This window comes from Panthera onca, chromosome D3 (assembly GCF_046562875.1).
Source record: "Panthera onca isolate mPanOnc1 chromosome D3, mPanOnc1 haplotype 2, whole genome shotgun sequence".
In the NCBI taxonomy this organism is placed as follows: domain Eukaryota; kingdom Metazoa; phylum Chordata; class Mammalia; order Carnivora; family Felidae; genus Panthera; species Panthera onca.
Genome location: NC_138350.1, coordinates 13,032,039 through 13,051,457, shown reverse-complemented (window position 1 = coordinate 13,051,457; position 19,419 = coordinate 13,032,039). Strand labels below are relative to the sequence as shown.

At 51.3% G+C, this 19,419-nt stretch overlaps 1 protein-coding gene across 4 annotated transcripts in view; it reads left to right on the top strand.

Annotated features, from left to right (window-relative positions):
- Window positions 1-19,419, top strand: part of KSR2 (kinase suppressor of ras 2) — a 440,326-nt gene that overhangs the window by 316,425 nt on the left and 104,482 nt on the right. For all 4 annotated transcript variants that reach the window (XM_078435742.2, XM_081790698.1, XM_081790699.1 and 1 more), the window contains exons 6-7: window positions 1,220-1,289; window positions 4,467-4,550. In XM_078435742.2, coding sequence (XP_078291868.1) covers window positions 1,220-1,289; window positions 4,467-4,550 — 154 coding nt within the window. The remainder of the gene's footprint in view (window positions 1-1,219; window positions 1,290-4,466; window positions 4,551-19,419) is intronic.

The window sequence follows — 19,419 nt, the reverse complement described above, 5'->3', positions numbered from 1 at the left end:
ACATACATACATCTACCTATCCATCCATCCATCCATCCATCCATCCATCCATCCATCCACCCACCTATCCATCCATCCATCCATCCATCCATCCATACATACATACATAAATACATACATCTACCCACCTACCTATCCATCCATCCATCCATCCATCCATCCATCCATCCATCCACCCACCCACCCACCCACTGACTATTCTATCCACCCATCTACCCACCTGTTCATCTACGCACTCATCTGTCTGTCCACCTACCTGTCCGACCATTCATCCATCCAGCTATCCAGATATTCAGCCAGCCAGCCAGCCAACCATTCATTTAGCCAACCACCCACCTACCCATCTGCCCATCTACCCACTCATCTGACCATCCACCCACGTATCCAACCATTCATCCATCCACTCACTTACCAACCCCTCTATCCATCCATCTGTCCATCCACCCCCTCTTCCATCCACTCCTCATCAATCCATCTACCTATTTTAACATGAGTTTATTTAGATGGTATGTGTTTGGACATGTTTTACATAGTTACTGACAATATACAGCAAGTGATACTAGTTTTCTATATAGAGTGTGCTTTTAACATAAGTGTGTTTAAACAAAAAGAGCTAACTTAAAATAGTAATAGAATAATTTTGTGGCTGGACAGGACACGACAAGACTGGGAAAGTGGGACGTGCATGCCTGGCATTTGGAAATCTACTGCATTGGAACTTTGCACACAAGGGCATATGATCTAGACTCCCTCAAATCTGGACTCGCATTACTGTGCAGCCTCCAACGTGTATGATCTTGCACAAATGACGTCCTTTCTCCAAGCCTCGGTTTCATTGTCTGTAAGGTGGGGATGGTAACAACCCCCTGTCTTTGGGGTGGTTTTGAGGATGTAACGAACTAAAGCCTGTGAGTCACTTAACACATGCCTGGCACAATCTAAGCACTCTGTAAATGGAAGCAGAGCTCATTTTATTCTTTCCACAGCTGATTTCTTTCAAGGCATTCCCTGGTTGCCCTGCCCAGGGGACCTTGCTGAAGTCAAGGTGACACGTGTTAAACCAGTGTTCCATTTGGCTTTGGTTTAGCAAGTGATGGTGGTAGGTCACTGTCCTTCCTGAAGCTGGAGAGCCTCCCTCTTCCTTCTCGGGCTTGGCCGGAGCCCGCCCCACTCTGATCCTCTGTGTAACAGGCTCTTCTCCTCTCTTCTCTCCCTGCAGACACACTGTCCGTGCCGCGCTGGTCCCCGCAGATCCCTCGTAGAGACCTCGGCAACTCCATTAAGCACAGGTAGGCTGGATTCCTGTGGGCACCGGTACCCACCTCCGGTAGATAGCTGGCCCCCAGAGTGGGGGAAGGCCAGGCAGATATTTTGCTTCAGTTCCTATGTCATCATGCCTCTCTCTCCTCTGCCAAGCGAGACCTCAGTGTGCCCCCTGGGGACTGAGATGTCGGCTTCTTATTAACCTGGCCCTTATAAAATCAGCACATAATGGTTAAAAACCAGGGATTTGGAGTCAGACTGTCCTGTGTTCGCATCCTGGCTAATAAAGCTTTGCAACCAGAAGGAAGTTACTTAACCTCTCTGAGGCTCGGTTTTCTCATCAGATAATTCTGCCTACCCTTAGGGTGTCATAAGGATCAATGACATAATATATGTAAAGTGCTAAGCAAAGGGCTCATAATAACCACTCGGTTAAACGGTATCATTGTCAAGAGAAATGTTGTACAGCCTAATTTTGGGTCTCCCTACCCAGAAGACAAGATTGAATTCTGAACTCAGAGGTACTCACTCTCTGGTGAGCTGTAGGTCAGCCCAGAGCTCCAGCCCTGTTGGGTCCGTGGAATAACCTCACCAGGGGTACACCTGTCCTATCAGGAAGGACGTTGTATCTACTAGACATCCCTTCTAAGCAGTTCTTTGACTTTCCAGATTTAACTTTCTACGTTTTATGTCATTACCCTCACAGTCTCTTCACAAACTCATTGGGGTAAGTAGCACAAGTGTGATCATATCCATTTGACAGATAGGGAAACTGAGGCCCTGCACGATTGAGGGATGGTTCTACAAGCTAATTGACCTCGGCACTCTGTATTCTTTGGACACTGCTCCTCAGAGTTTTCTTTCTATGTACCCAGAGGCGTCTGGGAACTAGCCGAGGGACCAGTTCACTCATTCATGGATTCTTTGCACTAGTATTTGTAGAGAATTTACATGCCTTGGTTTCAGCACTGCGCAAGGCGCCGGGAGCCCTTGGGGAGCTCGCGGTGCAGTCGAGGGCTAGATGCTTAACAGACCATGACAGTGTGTGGCATTGGGGCTATAAGGTGGGGGGTGGGGGTGGGCGGTACCAGGGGCAGACATATCACCATGGGCGGGTGGGCCCGAGGTAGGAATGAGCACCCTGTCTCCCGGAATGGCACCTTGTCAACAGGTTTTCAAAGAAATATGTTGACAGAATAGTTGTTAAGACCCAAATGAGAAAACGATGGAGGAAGCAGTGAGAAATACGCGATAGACACGTCCGTGGTCGGGCCGTGAACCGCAGAGAGAAAGGCATCAAAAAGAAGGGCCTTTTTTGTGTGCTTCCCAATACCCCGGGCTCAGTTCTACCCCTGGATCGGTCCCACCCCTGGCTCAGCCCCGTCCCTGGATCGGCCACGCCCCTGGCTCAGCCCCGCCCCTGGATCGGCCACGCCCCCGGCTCAGCTCCGCACCTGGATTGACTCCGCTTCTGGTTCAGCTCCATCCTGGGTTGGCCACACCCCTGGCTCAGCTCCCCCTCTGGATTGGCTTCACTCCTGATCAGCTCCACCTCCGGATTGGCCACACCCCTGACGAAGCTTCATCCCTGGATTGACCCTGCCCTAGCTCCATCTAGCCCTGGTGGCACAGCCCCATCCCCCAGCTTTAGCAATTTAGATCTGGTGGTACCTCATATTCGAATGCTGATTCTCAGAGGAAGGATGATGGTCTTGGGCATCAGGAATGTCTTCTTAGTGGAGCCAGGACTGGGGATGCCTTGTTACTCTTCAGTGTGACCCCGGGCCCCATGCCAGGACGGGAGACCTAGACTCACCCCAGCCTTGGTGAAGAAATGAAATTGAAATCCCATTCCATCCACTGTCCTCAGAGTCACCTCAGGCAGAGGTCAGAGAGAGAGCTGGTCCCAGAGATGGGAGAGGACTGGAGAGGAAAGAGAACTCCCGGCTACAAAGCTCGTGCCGCCTCCCCTCCATCCCCACACTGCTGGCCAGGGGGGTGGACCACAAGCCCAGTCACCATTCCTAAGAGCTGCCAAATCCCATAAAGTAGACCCTGCCAAACTCACTGGCCCCGTGGAAGGGGCAGACAAAGGCTCAACCAACCCCCAGTCCAGAACTGGAGAGGGAGTCTTCTTAGCCACAAGAGTCTCCGTTCAGAATGTTGCCATTTGCCTCCATGCAGAGGCTTTGAGCTGCGCCTCATTCGGCTTGGAGAGTGACTGACCCAAATCAAGCAAGTTGGTGCAGCAGAGGGCTGCAACCTTGCCCTCAAAATTCTCAAGCACCAAGTTACATAATCACTTCTGATTTTCATTTTGACACTCGGAGGCAGTGGAGATTAGCTACAACTCCTGCTGAAAGTGGCAAAAATTGAAAATGAAAATTAACTCTGACCCGGCAACCTGCAATACTTTTCTCGGGCAGCCCGGCCACTGCCTGGTATCTCTTGGGGGAAGAAAGCGCCCCAGCGGCCGCGGGAGCCCCTGGAAGTTAATCGTACGCACCTCTGTTCCTGGCAGGCAGCTGTATATCAGGGGCGTCCAAACTGCCTTCTGTTGGCAACAAGTGGTGGGGGGGCGGGGGGTGGGGGGAGAAGATGAGCCGACGGTCTGAAAAGAGCTTTCACTTTAGAGACTCTTCTGCTACTCAGGTTTGAGGCCTCGGCTCTTGGTGGGGGGGAGGGGGGGCCCTGGCAAAGCTCCCCAGATGGTTTGATTGGCAGAGAGGGGGCACCGGTCTGCCAGCCTCCCAGGAGGCTCCACCTCGCCTTGTGGTCCTCTGAGGGCAGTTCTAGCCCCCCACCCGTCACTCTGTCCCAGAACTGAACTTGGCATATAGCAGACCACTGGGCAATACCTGTTGAACGAACGCAGAATTGTCATGAATGTCCAGGGGACAGTAGAGTCCCAGCCCAGTCGAGTGAGCACTGACTACATGCCAGGTGCTGTGAAGCCCCTTGCCGTGCACAACCTGTTTCATCCTCCCAGCACCTGTGAGGCCGGTCCTGCTTACCATCCCCACTTTACAGAGCGGGAGACTGAGGCTCCAGCGGCCCAAACAACCTGATGAAGTCACGCTCCTCGGAAGAAGCCAGGCTGGACGCCGGGGCCTGTGCACTCACCCTTCACGTGGTTCATCCTGAGAGACAGCTGGGGGTCACCGTCACCTTGGCCCTGAACGTTTTCTGTCTCTTTTCCACAGGTTTTCCACCAAGTACTGGATGTCTCAGACGTGCACAGTCTGTGGAAAAGGAATGCTTTTTGGCCTCAAGTGTAAAAATTGCAAGTAAGTGGCTGCACCAGGAAGTGTTTTCAGGGTGCCTGACGTCAGCTAGAGCCACGCTAGCCTTTGAACTGGCTTGCGGAAGCTTGGTTTCCTAGCTTTCCGGAGAATCGCTTGCCCTACGTTTCAGAACCGCGTCCTAAGTGAACCTCTGCCTTTGGGCGAGGGGTCAAGCAGCACAATTGTGAATGAAAACCAGAGCTGACGGATGGTGCCGGAGATGTTTACGGGGTGTGTGGGGCCACGGCGGTACTCTGCATAGTCACAGCATTTAACATGAGGGGTTGGCACAGTTTTTCTCTCGAGGTGACCGGATAGTAAGTATTTTAGACTTGGTGGACCCAGGGGTCTCTGTTACAGCCACTCAGCCAGGCCTTGTAGCTCAAAAGCAACCAGAGACAATATGTAAACAAAGGGGTGTGACCAATGTATTTGTTCTAGTAAAACCTTATTTCCATAACTGCGCAGCCGGCTGGCTTTGGCTCCTCAGCTGTGGTTAGTTTACCAGTTCCTGAGTTAGAGTTTGTGAAGTCCTTTTCCTCTTTATTTTTTCTCCTCTGTGTTGTTGGGGCGGTGGCGGGGGGGTGGGTGGGCGGTGTTCTGATGCTCCCCGTTTTACAGATGTGAAAGCTGAGTCTCGGCAAGGGGAAGTCACCTGCCTGCGGGCACACGGCCCCGACCCCCTAACTCCCCTTCCTTCTGTGGCATCATGTCGCTCTCGAGCTCTCACAGCCCTCCCCAACTCCACACACGCATTCCAGGTCACAGCTGGCAAAAGGCAGGGAGGTGACAGAATAAAGCTGATGTCCAGTATGGGCTCTGGAGTCAGAGTAAGATAGGTTCAAATCCCGGCTCTGTGATGCTCTTGCTGTGTGACCTTGGGCAGTTCACCTCACCTTTCTGTTCCTGCCTGTGTGTGTGTGTGTGTGTGTGTGTGTGTGTGTGCGCGTGTGCACTTTATCTGCACGAAAGGAATAATCGTCACACCTGGCCAATACGGTCTAAGCATTCAGTAAATCAGCACGAAAGGACACATCACGGTGCCAGCCTCTGAGCTCTGTCCTCTGTCAGAGGTCACAAATGCCTTTTTGCCTGGCCTCCCTCTCTCTCTCCCTAAGCCTGTGTGAAATACCTCCCTGGTCCAATCCCTAGAAAATTGTCAGTAATATTCAGTGCATCTTTCCGTCTGCTTTATAGGAGCCATTTAGTTTCAGAGAATGTAGGAGTCCCTCTGTCCTTGTCCAGCCCAGGCTGGGAACTCCCATTCGGGCTCCTTCAGGCCCCCCAACATCCTGTCCCTTGAGGGAGGGGGGAGGAGACAGCAGCAGCGGCATAAGGCGAGGTGGGGAGACTGTTACCATCTGGAGGCCCACGTCCCCACCTTGGTCTTCCTTAGACCCTGGTTCTCAGGTGAGCCCTCAGGGTGGTGGCCTCTGGGCTTTCTGACTCCAAGGCCAGGCGGTGGGGTCCAACTTGAAGGCTGTCTGATGCGTCCCATACCCCAGCTTCTCGGGGCGGGGTGGGGGTGGGGGGGGCTGTGTCATCCATGCGTAGTCACACCGTGTTCTGAGGGGAAGCGGCAGCCCTCACATCCTCACACCTGCGGAGTGGAGGCTTTGAAGTCAGGTAATTAGGTGACAGGGACGCAGCCAGGAGTCAGTGAGGCTGAACACCTCCTGAGCCATTTAATTTTCAGCCCTAGAGGCGGAACTCTGAGGTGGCCTTTGCTCCTGTTCTCTGTTCCAGAAGTAATGAACAAAGACTCAGACCCTGCCAAGGGTTGGGGGAGGCCTCTGGGGAAGGGGTGGCGGCGGTGGGGGGGGGGGGGGCGGACCTGGGGGAGAAGCACAGGCTTTGGAAACAGCCAGACCTGAGTTTGAGCCCCAGCTCAATTGCTACATTCTCTGTATGAGCTTGAGCGAGAGGCTTGTTGTCATCTCGCGACTCAGTTTTCTGATCTGCAAAGTGGGTTGACGCTGGTGCCCTCAATAGAGCTACTGGAAGGAGCCAGTGGAATGTTCTTGCCCTCGATTACAGTGTTTCGTCAGAGAACGTTCTTCCTCACTCCACCTTGCGCAGAGACGGCTAGATAAGAGGCAGCATTCCAGCCATGTTTGGATTTTACCGTCGATCTCACCACTTTGCTCAGCTCTCAGAAAAGCTGCCAGAGCAGTGAAAGCAGAGTCCGGAGCTGCTATGAAAGTTCCGACATGCTTCCGGTGTTTTTTTTGACACTTGTGTAACGACAACAATTTTGTACTTGTGTTAACTACAACAGAGCTTAGAGCTATCTCTAGTACGTAATTATGAGCTGGCTTTATTTTTACTGCTGTCACCAGCTGAAGTTTGGATTCACTCTTCCATGAACCAAATCCTGCAGTTTTTACGTGGTTTTGAAGATGGGCAAAATTTGGGACACACTGATGGGCTGACAGAAGGGTTGGATGGGGGACAGAAACGGGTAACGCACAGACGCCGTTGTCAAGGGGTTTAGGGAAAGACGCACCTACGGGGAAATGGATTTCGGGGGGACTGAAGTGCATGCATAAAGAGAGTGACAGATGGCATTGCACAGAGGGGGCACGGAGAATGGGGAGGCAGCTTTTTAGAAAAAAAATGGGCAGAACTGCTTGTTCATTTACTCAGCTGTTTATGAGCAGCTACTCCATAAATGTGCCAGGAGCTCTTCTAGGCAGCAGGGAGATCACAGTGAATAAAACGCACAAAACCTCTGCCCTCCTGGACCTTACGTGCTAGGGGAGGGGAGGGACAGTAAGCAACCCAGTAAAACAGATCATCTGTGCAGAGGGTGCCAGAAACTAAAGAGAAGAAGGAAGCAGTGAAGGAAGAGAGGAAGGGCCGGGCTTAGGGCTAAGATTTTAATTAAAGTGCTCAGGGAAGACTTTATATTTGAACCGGAACTTTGGAAAAGCCGTGATCTGTGGCACTGGACATTTCCTGTTCTCTGGAAGCATTCCAGAGCCATGGATTTGAATCTGCCCTGAAGACAATGACTTTTTTAGTTTGCTTGTTCTTTTTGTTGCTGTTGTTGTTTGTTTTTTAAACCTAAAGCAATGTTGGTTCTGTTGTTGCTAGAAACTCCCTGGGTGAAAAGGATTGGATTGGACCCTGGTGACTCTACAGTGGTCCCTGGGCCAGCAGCAGCAGCACCTGGGGGCTGTTTAGAAATGCAGACTCTCAGCCCATGCCCAGACCTGCTGCACCAGACTCTGCAATTTAAGACTGTCCTGGTGATTCTTGCACGCATTAAGGTCTGAGAAGCACTCCTCTGAGTGATCTCCAAATTCCCTGTTAGAGCTGATTTTCTTTGTCTAGATAACGGGTCTCAAACTTGGGTGTGCATGAGAATCCCCTAGAGGGTGTGTTAAAACACAGATTCCCGGGCCCGCCCCAGAGTCTGGGGTGGAGCCCCAGGATTTGCATTTCGGTAAGTTCCCTGGTGCAGCTGATGCTGCTGGTCCTGGGACCACTGCTCTACAAAAAAGTGGTAGTTTGCCAACATCAAGCTTTCTTTTCCAGCCTGACATTTCAGCACATGAGGTTTGTGTTTGGGGCTTTTGTTGTTTTTTTTTTTTTGTGGTTTTGTTTTTTTTGTTTTTTGTTTTTACAGACTGGTCGATCTTTGCTCACTATTTTTCAGGCTTTTGTGCCATTTCATCTCTTGGCCTCAGTGCTATAAACTTGATTCTTCTTCATCATCGTCTCTCCAGTAATATTTGTGTGAGAAGCCAAACAGATAAGGCATGACTGGAACCCAGGCTGTAGGTCAGACACACACACCTGCATTTGGATCCTGACTCTTCCACGAATAGCTGTGTGACCACTTCTGAGCCCCATTTCTTCTCCTGTCCAAATAATATCTACCTCACTCGACTGTTTAAAAAAACAACAAAAATACAAACGAATAAACAAAACAAAAATTAAGTGAGCTAATACGTAAGGTAAGATGCTCAGTCTGTACCTGGCACATTATAAGAACTTCATAAACGAAAGCTAACGCTGTTACTAACTTCACGGATTAATTTTGGGGTACCCCCCCACCCAGGAAGCCAGGATACTTGCGAACGTCTAACCCCCTTTCCTCCTGCCTCGGCTTAATGGCCACTTCCTCCGGAATTATCATCAGCTGTCTTGTTGGCGTTCTGAATAGAGAGATTAGCGAACTAATAGGAAATTATGCTCAGAAAGCAATTTGCAGTTATCTGAATTGAGGACTTTTCATCTAATAGGTTCATGAGCGCGGAATGGAGTTTTCGTTCTAAGTGGTCGGATGTCAGCACCATCCACGTATTGTCTGCTGACTGCAGATTCAGCTGCAGGAACGTGCTGATGGGTTTCCCAGCCCTCGTTCATGCCTTGTCTGCATCTTTCCTCCTCGGGGTCCTTCCACAGGTTTCCGCAGAGCTGAGTTCTGGTTCCTTGGAAACCCGTCCACCCCTATCTGCGTTTCTTACGGGATAGTGCACAGCGGTGAATTCCGTGGCTTGTGCTCTAAGCAGGGAGAGTTTGAACCGAGGTATTTTTGTGCATATGTGTGTTTTTTGGTTTTTTTTGTTTTGTTTGCTTTTACTGCATGGGCTGAGTATGGAAGGGAGGGGGACGTCTTTCAAAACTGTCGGTGGAGAAGTAGCATTTGAATTATCTGTCTCTCCTGCGTGTTTTAGCCTCCCCTCTCCCCACTCCTTCTTTTGGGTTGGGCTCAGTTCAGTCAGCATCCCTGGTTCGGTGTGTGCTGTGAGGGGCGTTTCTGTGCTACCTCTTGGGGTTCGAAGGTGAAAGAGACACCGTTGCTGTCCTCCAGATGCTCACGGTCACTGCTAGTGACTTAAAACTTAAAATCATCACACCTGAGTCCCTCCCAAGACTTCTTGGCCCAGACTCTGGCCATAGGGCGTAGAAACCTGCATTTTTTTAATTTATTTATTTATTGACAGAGAGAGAGACAGAGGGAGAGAGCAGGGGAGGAGCAGAGAGAGAGGGAGAGAGAAAATCCCAAGCAGGCTCCACACTGTCACTGCAGAGCCCGATGTGGGGCTCAGACCTACAAACCATGAGGTCGTGACCTGAGTCGAAATCAAGAAGTCAGATGCTTGACCGACTGAGACACCCAGGTGCCCCGAAACCTGCATTTTTTTTTTTTAACGTTTGTTTATTTTTGAGACAGAGAGAGACAGAGCATGAACAGGGGAGGGGCAGAGAGAGAGGGAGACACAGAATCGGAAACAGGCTCCAGGCTCTGAGCTGTCAGCACAGAGCCCGACGCGGGGCTCGAACTCACGGACCGTGAGATCATGACCTGAGCCGAAGTCGGACGCTTAACCGACCGAGCCACCCAGGCGCCCTGAAACCTGCATTTTTAATAAGCTTCCCAGAGGATTCAGATTTGCACTGGGGTGTGAGTGAGAAACATGGTTCTAGAAGGAGGGGTGAAGCAGGTAGGTAATTATTACTGTAGGGGGATGTGCCCAGGCTGCACCAGGCCTGGGAAAGGGTGCATACATGATGCACATCAGGGGGGCTGTCCCGGAGGCCTTTGAAGTCTTGAGGGAGGAGGGACACCTGGGTGGCTCAGTGGGTTGAGTGTCTGACTTTGGCTCAGGTCATGATCTCGCGGCTCGTGAGTTCGAGCCCCATGTCGGGCTCTGTGCTGACAGCTCAGAGCCGGAAGCCTGCTTTGGATTCTCTCTCTCTCTCTCTCTCTCTCTCTCTCTCTCAAAAATAAATAAACATTAAGAAAACAAAAAAAGAAGCCCTTGAAGTCTTGAGGAAGGAGTGGGAAGTAGCCAGGTGGAGCAGGGGGAAGGGTGTTCTGGGCGAGGTCACAGGCAAGGACACAGGCACGGCCAAAGCCTGGATCAGGACTTAGAAGGACTCGAGCATATTTTTCAGTTGTTTGTCCTGGGCGGGGCCTGGGGGCTGGGGAATACCGATTCTTCTGTGCAGACAGGCACCAGGCCATGCCGCTGTGACTCGTGGGTGCTACTCCCTGTGGCTCCCAGCCTGGGTAGGGACCGCTCGCTCCCCATCCAGCCCCGTTCCTTAAACCCTGGAGCTGTCATCTTGCTGGAGTGGGTCACTTGCCAAGGGCAAGGCCTTGGGGAGGACAGTGCTGGTATCAGGGTGGCCTTCGCTTCTTGCAGGAAAGTAGGAGCAGGCAGAAGCCAGAAGTTCTGATGTTCTCCCGGTCACCTGCTCTTACGGCCTGAGACGCGAGGGGTCTGGGAGTCAGAATGTCTGGCAGGTGCTAAGTCTCCTTTTTCTCTAAGACCAGGGAGCAGTCGCTCCTCTGCTTTGAAGACAGAATGATGAAGTTAGCGGTCACAGAGCACAGTCTTCCCTCACCCACATGTGACTCGACGGTCTGCTTACCTTCCTGGCGACCTCATTTACCGGTTGCTGTGGGAGCCGCTGCAAACAGTTCATACCTGAGACCTCCCCGGGGGGGGGGGGGGGTTGCCCTTGGGTGATTGTGGCTGCCTCACCCCAAGGTGCCCAGGAAGAAGCCTCCCCCTGCTCCGGGTGGCTCAGAGCCAGGTGCAGGGTACAGAAGGCCAGCCTGCTTGCCTCAAGGCAGACACGCTCTGTGGTGCGGTTCGCAGCCCAGAGCCCCGGGGGGGATCAGGCTGAGACTAGAGTCACTTGAAACCACATCTTTGCTTAGCTTCTCCCCCATTCCTTATCCAGCTTCCCCCGCAAAGGAAACAGCCTCTCTTGGAGAACTCTCTCCACTCACAAGAACACCCATCTCAGGATCTGCTTCTAAGGAACCCAACTTAGCATAATAAAACAACAGCAGGGGGCAGAGAGAGCTGTTTAGGTCCTGGCTCTGCCCCATCCTGGCTGTGTGATTCTGGGGAAGTTTCTAAACCTCTCTGAATTGGATGTCATAGGACCTGTGAGTGCACCAATCGCATTAATGACTTGAGGATTCCCTCAAATCAGAATCTTTCAATAAGTTGGTCAGCACGTATTAAGTTGCAGAGACGGATTTTCTATTAATGCAAAGAAGGAAGAGAACCCTACTCACTAAATCACCTGTGTGGGTTGAAGTGAGGGAAAGTTCTGGAAAATGTAGCACATTTCCTCCTTTTCCATAGTTCTTGTTCCCCATTTGTCTTTTAGGATATTCTGAACCATCCTTCTTGGGAGACATGTTCAAGCATTTATAATGGGGTTTCTCAACCTCAGAACCATTGAAATTTGGGGCCTGATAATTCCTTGTTTGGGCAACTGCCCTGTGCATTGCAGGATAATTAGCAGCGTCACTGGCATCCACCCCCCAAATGCCAGGAGCGCCCCCAGCACACACACACGCGCGCACACGTGCACACAGACACATACTCCATCCCAAGTTGTGACAACCAAAAATGTCTCCAGACATTGCCAGATCTTCCCAGGGGGAGCAGAATTGCCCTTGGGGGAATTGCCTCTGTTTATATAGTGAAACAGTCATTGCCAACCAATGGGACCGTGGTATACTTGTAATTCAGTTCTAGAGTGCCGCTTTAATATTTATTTATTTTTGAGAGAGAGAGTGCATGCACAGGAGGGGGCAGAGAGAGAGGGAGACACAGAATCCGAAACATGCTCCGGGCTCTGAGCTGTCAGTACAGAGCCCGATGCAGGGCTCGAACCCACAAACCGTGAGATCATGACCTGAGCTGAAGTCGGACGCTCAACTGACTGAGCCACGCAGGTGCCCCTGGAGTGCCAACTTTAAAGTGCCATTACAATATTCAATAATGAGATCAAACATCTCGGTTTGCCTGGGACTTTCCTGGGTTTAGCACTGGAAGTCCCATGTCCCAGGTGACCCACCCATGTTGGTTGGGGCATGTCTGTGCAAATAGAAACATTTCCTGTGTTCTGATTTAGGTCACTGCCCACTTCTGTAGGGGTGAGACCCATAATCATTTCCCTGGGAAGGTAAAAAGTGAGTTTAGAAAACTGAGTTAACTAGCCCAAGCCTTTCAATTTATTCCAGTGTTTGAATGCCCTTTAAACACGTTCCTTCTCCTTCTGCCTTCGGTAGCTTGGCTGGATGTGCTCGCACTTATTTCTTTCCATATAAGCTGGCACTTTACTAATTTTCATTAAAAAAATTTTTTGTTAATGTTCTTATTTATTTTTGAGAGACAGACAGACAGAGCATGAGCAGGGGAGGGGCAAAGAGGGAAGGGGAGACACAGAATCTGAAGCAGTCTCCAGGCTCTGAGCTGTCAGCACAGAGCCCGACATGGGGCTCAAACCTGTGAATCGTGAGATTATGACCTGAGCTGAAGTCGGATGCTCAACCGACTGAGCCACCCCGGCGCCTCTACTGATTTTCATTTCAATGAGCCGTGGCTCTGTTATTGGATCTTTCTATTTGGATTTTGTGTACTTATTGGTTCTTCTCTGGGGCTGTATGTTCTCGTAACCTGTGTTTTTGCATCAAAATACTGTGTTTTATCTGAAAATTTCCTGGTTTTGCACAGTGACTCCAGCCACAGGTGATGAGGTGGAAGTGTGGAGTAAGCCATGGTTGGTTTGAGCAACGGGGTGCACTCATTTTCCTGGCCCTGGAAAGACTGAGGAGTTGATGAACACGATGCTGCAGCTGCCGTGAAGTTCCTGGAAGCTTCGGGAATTTATACCCCACACAGGATATTGGCAGGATATAATTATAAGCATGCATTTCAGAGATCACCAGCTTGAAGCCTGAACTTACTTTTCCATTAATAGAAACATTTCTGTTTTTGCAACAATCAGAATGGGAATTCACAGTCCCTTATGGGAGTTTTTGCCTAGTACGTGCAAAACTTTGGGTCCAATCACAGTTGTATGTGGAGGATGATTATTTTACTGGAGGGGCACCTGGGTGGCCCAGTAGGTAAGCATCCGACTCTCGATTTCGTCTCAGGTCATGATTTCACGGTTCATGAGATCAAGCCCTGCTTTGGGCTCCGTGCTGACAGTGCAGAGTCTGTTTGGGATTCTCTCTCTCCCTCTCTCTCTGCCCACCCCCCCCACTCTCTCAAAAAAAAAAGTAAAGAAAACAACTTAAAAAATAATAATTCTGCTAGATGCTGAGATGGGCATTGAGTGTGATGGATGGTGCTGATGGGATCATGTATTGAGGGCTTACTAAGTGCTGGACATTTTGCTGAACAGCTCGCATGTGTGAGCTCATGTAATCCTTGCAACAACCCTGGAAGGTAGGGTCTTTTCCTCCCCATGTGACAGATGAAGAAACGGAGGCCTTCAGGAGTAAATGCAAAGTCTCCCAGTAGGTAGATCTGCTCATCAAACCACCGGTCTCTCTGACTCAACATCCCAGACTCTTAGCCACTTTATGTGGGTAAAGGGCCAGCCACACAGTAGGCCAGCAACAAATGCTAGCCCCCTCTCTGCTTCTCCTTGACTTAAACAGGCAGAATGGAAGATGCAAATCTGATCTCAACCTGACCTCAGACCAGAGCTAGTAATCTTTTTCCTCCTCATTCCCCAAGCCTGCTACCCTCTCCTCTATTTCTTGAATTGAAAGATGGCGAAGGTGGGGGGCGGTGCCTGGGGGGCTCGGTCGGTTAAGCGTCTGACCTCGTCTCAGGTCATGATCTCGCAGTTCACGGGTTCGAGCCCTGCGTCAGGCTCTGTGCTGACAGCTCAGAGCATGGAGCCTGTTTCGGATTCTGTGTCTCCCTTCCTTTCTGCCCCTCCCCCGCTCATGCTCTGTCTTTCTGTCTCTCTCTCTCTGAAAAATAAATAAAAACATTAAAATATATATTAAAAAAAGGAAGATAGCAAACGGGTCTTTGTGTTCTGATGAACACCTGCGGGTCCTAGGAACCAAGAAAACTCTGTGGTCACTCTCTCCTCTCTTGGGGAAGTTGCAGGATGGGGAGGGCGGGACATCTCCAACAGCTAATAAATCCCCAGCTTTCCTGCAGTATATCCTCTTATGGAGAGAAGTGCTGGGTTTTCCTGATCATTTTTCATTATTTTTTGGAGCCTGCGGTATGATTTATATGTTAACACTCCCCACCAACCTTGTTCATCTCTGTTGTTGGGTTTTTTGTTGTTGTTGTCGTCGTTTTTTTTTCTTACCCAGTCGCGGGCCAAAGAGCTCAGCCTCACTGAGTTGTCAGCGGGAAGGGGAAGAAGTGTTTTGATATCCTCCACTGAGAGCATATGGGGCATTTCTCGAAGCATTGGCTTAAATGAGAGACCACAGGGGAACCAAGATGAGACAAAACTGCTCAGTTGGGGGAGTCAGTGAAACAAGCCCCACTATAAAGGGGGCAATGATTTGGTTTTGTGATTTTGCAAGAAGCCTTGAGGAGCACTTAGTGCGGTGACCTGGGAGAAGGAGAGCAGAAAGCAGGAAGTCAGGAATATAATGCGTGAGGGAGCTTTGTGCCCTTTAATTGTACATATTCTGCCCGTAGAAGTGGGCGGGGCGGGGCGGGGAGGGGGGGAGGGGGTCTTTGCAAAATGCATATCCAGCCTTGCCTCCCCGCTTAAAATCCTTCCTTGGTTCTCCCTTGCTGTCAGGGTAAATCCAGGCTCCCAGTGATACGCTGTGCCGTCCCTTACTGAGCTGTCCTTTCGCCCCTCTCACTGCCTCCCTCCTTGAACCCAGGACTCCAGCATCACTGAAGTGTCAGCCCCTGCAGTAGGCCACCTGCCCACCAATCAACACATGCTCGCACCGCCTTGTGTTGCTTCTGCCTGGATCTCCCTTGCACACTTCGGCCAGCTCCCATTTATCTTTCAGGCTCAGCTCCGTCACCTCTTCCTGCAGGACGCCCTCCCGGACTCCCCTCAGGTCCAAAGTGCCACACCCGGTCCTTCACCGCCATCCCACGCAATGTACCTACGTTGTCTTCGCCCGTGTACCTGCCTGTCTCTCTGACCGGACTTCAAACTAGTTGAGGGTAGGGCTCTGCCCGTGTCCTTCACTCTCTGTACCCCCAGGGCCGGCACGGTACTTGGCACGTAGAAAGCGCTCAGGAAATGTTTGTTGGTGGAGTAGATCTCAAAAGGAGCTTCTGGAGGGAGAGTGGTTCTTGCCAACCCAAGCCCCCGAGAACCTAGTTCCGATCCACAGGGGATCCTTTCTAGAAAAGCGGCAACTCTGAGGCAGTGGGATGGATGGAAAAATGTTCGTGATCGGAATAGTAAGAGATGGGTTTACATACCTGGATGGCGAACTCTGGGCTGGATCTTGGCAAGAGAGATGATTTAAGAGAGAATTCTTGCCCTGTTTTATTACACACTCCCTGGGGCCTCACCCCGCACCTGGCACAGAGGAGGAAGGCAATCACATCTTTATGTGCATGGATGAATGAATGACCCTGACTCTGCTCTTTACTGTCTGTATGAGTGGCCTGCTTCCTGAGCCTCAGTCTTCCTGACTTTGAAATGGGCATGATGGTTTCCACCCTTCATGGCTGTGCTGTTCAGAAAAAACAGGTTATATAAGAGGTAGGCGTTTCTTTAACGTTCTCTCATTCAGATGCTGGGAGCCAGGTTTTCAAAACATCATTTGTTCTCAGTAAGGAAGGGCTGTGCCCTGCTCAGATGGATTGCAAAGCAAGCTGGGGTGGACGAGACAAAGTCAGGGTCAGGGAGTTGGGCTGCAGACTTTGTTAAATTGGTTACAACTGCCCAGTGAACCATATGAAATGGACATGACTGTGTTCACCAGCAGGAATTTTGCCCGCCCCCCTTCGGGGAAGGCTAGCCTTCTGATCCCAGCGCCACACGGGTCTCTGGGCTCTCGTCTGCCCCACAGGAAGGCTGGGGGCCATGACAGATCCATTAAGGAAACAGCAAAGCTGCTCACTTGTCCCCCACCGTTCCCGGGCAAGGTCCATGCAAGTCCATGTGCTTCTGGCCCAACCCCTGTCCTGACCTCACTGTGGGGGAGAGGGGACCTCGAGAGAAGAATGCAGAGACGGACACACCTGCATTTCACAAACCGTGAGAGATTCCTTTTATAAGAAATAGGAATCATTTTTCAAGAAGCCTTTTGATAGAGACCATTCACGCCGGCACACCGGGGGCGGTCAGTGGCATTCCATGGCTTTCCCTTCTGCCCTTCCTCCCTTGTCTTTCCTTTTCTCTCCTTCCGTGTCTGTGGTGTTTATGCAGCATGTATTATGCACCAGCCCCCAGGCCAGGCACTGAAAGGGGGGAAGGAACGGGAGGCTACAAGGATGAGGAAGACCCAGATCTTGCCCTCAAGATAAATTCACACATTTAACTTTCAGACGGAGAGGATGTCTCATTTAGCCAGCAGCTCCTTTGGGGAACAAGATTTCCCACAAAAGCAACTTTTCTGCGTAACTGAAGCTTATCCTATTAGCTTTGAAAGTTAAAAAAAAAAAAAATTAACCTTCTTCAATGAAAAGTCTTAAATAAATCCTTTGCAAGTTTCCAGGCTGCGTGAGGTTCGCGTGGCATTCCCTGTGTCCACTCAAGTGTGTTTCAGCCTGTCTACGGAAACCTTGACCTGTGTGCTGCCTTGGTGGACCCCACTCGGGCATTTTTTTGGTGAGATCCTCACTACAGTTTTGCAGACGAGGAACCTGGATCTCAGCAAGGCGGACGGATGTCCCCTTGGTGTGGGGAGGGCAGAACGGTGGTTCAGGCTCATGTTGGCTTGACTCGGAAACCCAAGCTTCTAACTACTTGGGGAACCCCATATGACCTTTCCCTGGTGCCTGGCGTTGTTCAGAGCCATGGTGCTAACTCATGGGGCTCCTCTGGGCCAAGTTTGATGGGGAGCTTTGTGCTGTCAGCTGTGTGCCCCCCCAGCCCTCCCTTTTCTCTGTGTGGAACGAAGCACCTGGAGAAACAAATTCATTAAAGGACCGTGGGCCGCAGACCCGCAAGGGACAGGGAGTAGAGGCTCGGCTTTGGTGTGAGAGCTTTGGGACGGCCGCATTGGGTTTTGAGCCTCCTTTCATGATCATGGTGTCCTGTTTGGGCTCGCCTCTTTCTCAAGGCCTCAAAACAAGGATTCGAGGGCAAGTGTATTGAAGAGGTGATCCGGACCATGCCAGCGGGGGAGCGGGGGAGTGAGACCATGCAGGGAAGGAAGGAAGCCAGTACTGGGTGCTTCGCCGGGCAGGTAACGGCTCTGGGTAGCTGGGGTCCAGTCTCACCTTTGACACCTCTGAGCCGCCCCACCCAAGGGGGAGGAGACTGGGATCATCACCAGCCAGGTCCCACCCGTGGGTGTTTCAAAGCTCCAGGCATTGCAGTCAGCCCCCAATTCAGCAAGAGAAAGTCCTCCACTGTCTCGGGGGCTTGAGACACAAACTAGCAATAGTAAGAATGACTATAACAAAAACAACAGCACCTGCTACTTCAAGTAATCGTCCTGGGCACCCGCGTGTGTCATATCATTAGTTTTCTCTGCGGCTACGCAACTGCGGATACTACGTTTCTTTGCAGCTACAGATACTATGATTGTCCCCCTTTTACAGATGAGGAGACTGGCTCAGAGCGGGTCGGCGACTTACTCAAGTTGTCACAGCCAGGAAGTGATAATGCCGGACCTTGAACCCAGATCCCTGCTTCATATTTTCCTGACCCCATTTCGCCTTTTTGGAGGGGAGGGTGCTGTATTCTGGAAGATCTAGGCTTCTAGACACCCCTTGTTTGGGAAGTAGAATGTGTCTTCCTCATTCAGTGGTTCTGGCATTCACTCACTCAACACCCACGTTCCTGGCAAAGACCGAATCAGAGCCTTGGAGGTTGAGCCTTGGGGGTCTGATTTGGAAGCGGGTGGTCGGCCTTAGTTTTCCCTTCTATGGGCAGTGAAAGGAAAAGTCTCATCTGGGTGGAACCCTGTGCATTTCCTTCTCTGGCTCCTTCTTCCCCTGCCCTTGAGAGTCTGTATCATTTCAGCGCTAGGCTAGTCGGCCCACTCAGTTAGTAGATGCCAGTGCTCCACCTACCTCCGTGCAAAGGGTTAAGTGTCTTAGCGTGAAAGTTCTCTGGGCTTTTCTGCAAGAGCAGTGGCTGTGCCCCCCTTGCTAGGTCCGCCCTTTGAAGCGCTGGCCAGAGGGACAAGCGTTCCATCTCCCACCTTTTGGCCAGAGATGAAGGAAGGCTTTTCTCTAACTGCAAAAGACAAGCAAACGAGGGATGCCGGAGGGGATAATGCCTGGGGGAGGCAGGACACGGGCTGAGGTCACAGGAGGCTCCGCCTGCCCCGTCCTGGTTCGGGCGGGGTCCAGCGGTGGCATGGGACTGTCTGCTCCTGCTTCAGAGTGCTGCCCACGACAGCGACCGGGCTTCTCCACACCTGCACGTCACCATTCCAGCTGCGCTCGTTAGAGAAGACTCGTAGGCGGGAGAGGCAGAAAGGAAAAATTTCTTTCTGGAAGCTTCCAGGGCAGAATCAAGCGATTTCAAACAGCAGTGAGTGCAGAAACTTCTCGGTTCCACTCTCATTTGGCATCAGCGGATTCCCCAGCTCAGGGCTTCCCAAGCATCAGTCTGACCTATCCCGGCTGTGACGGCCTCCGGTGGCTTCCCGGGGCCTGCAGAATCAAATATAGACGGCTCGCCAGGGTTGCGGGGGGCCCTGTCCGTGTCTTCCTCCCCTTCCTCGTGTCTTTATTGCTTTGTGGTTCTCTTCGGCCTCATTGGCCTTTAACCTCTGACCCCTGAACCCACCAGCTTGTTCCTGCCCCCCACTTTTGCACCGGCCGGAAGCCCTTCCTTCTCACTTCCATACCCTCCATCCGGTTTCCCTGAATGATTTTTTTCTTCCATCTCAACACACCTGCAATGATCTGATATTTGTTTACGTGGTTTTTATCCCTCCCCGTAAGCATAGCGGCTTCATCTGCCC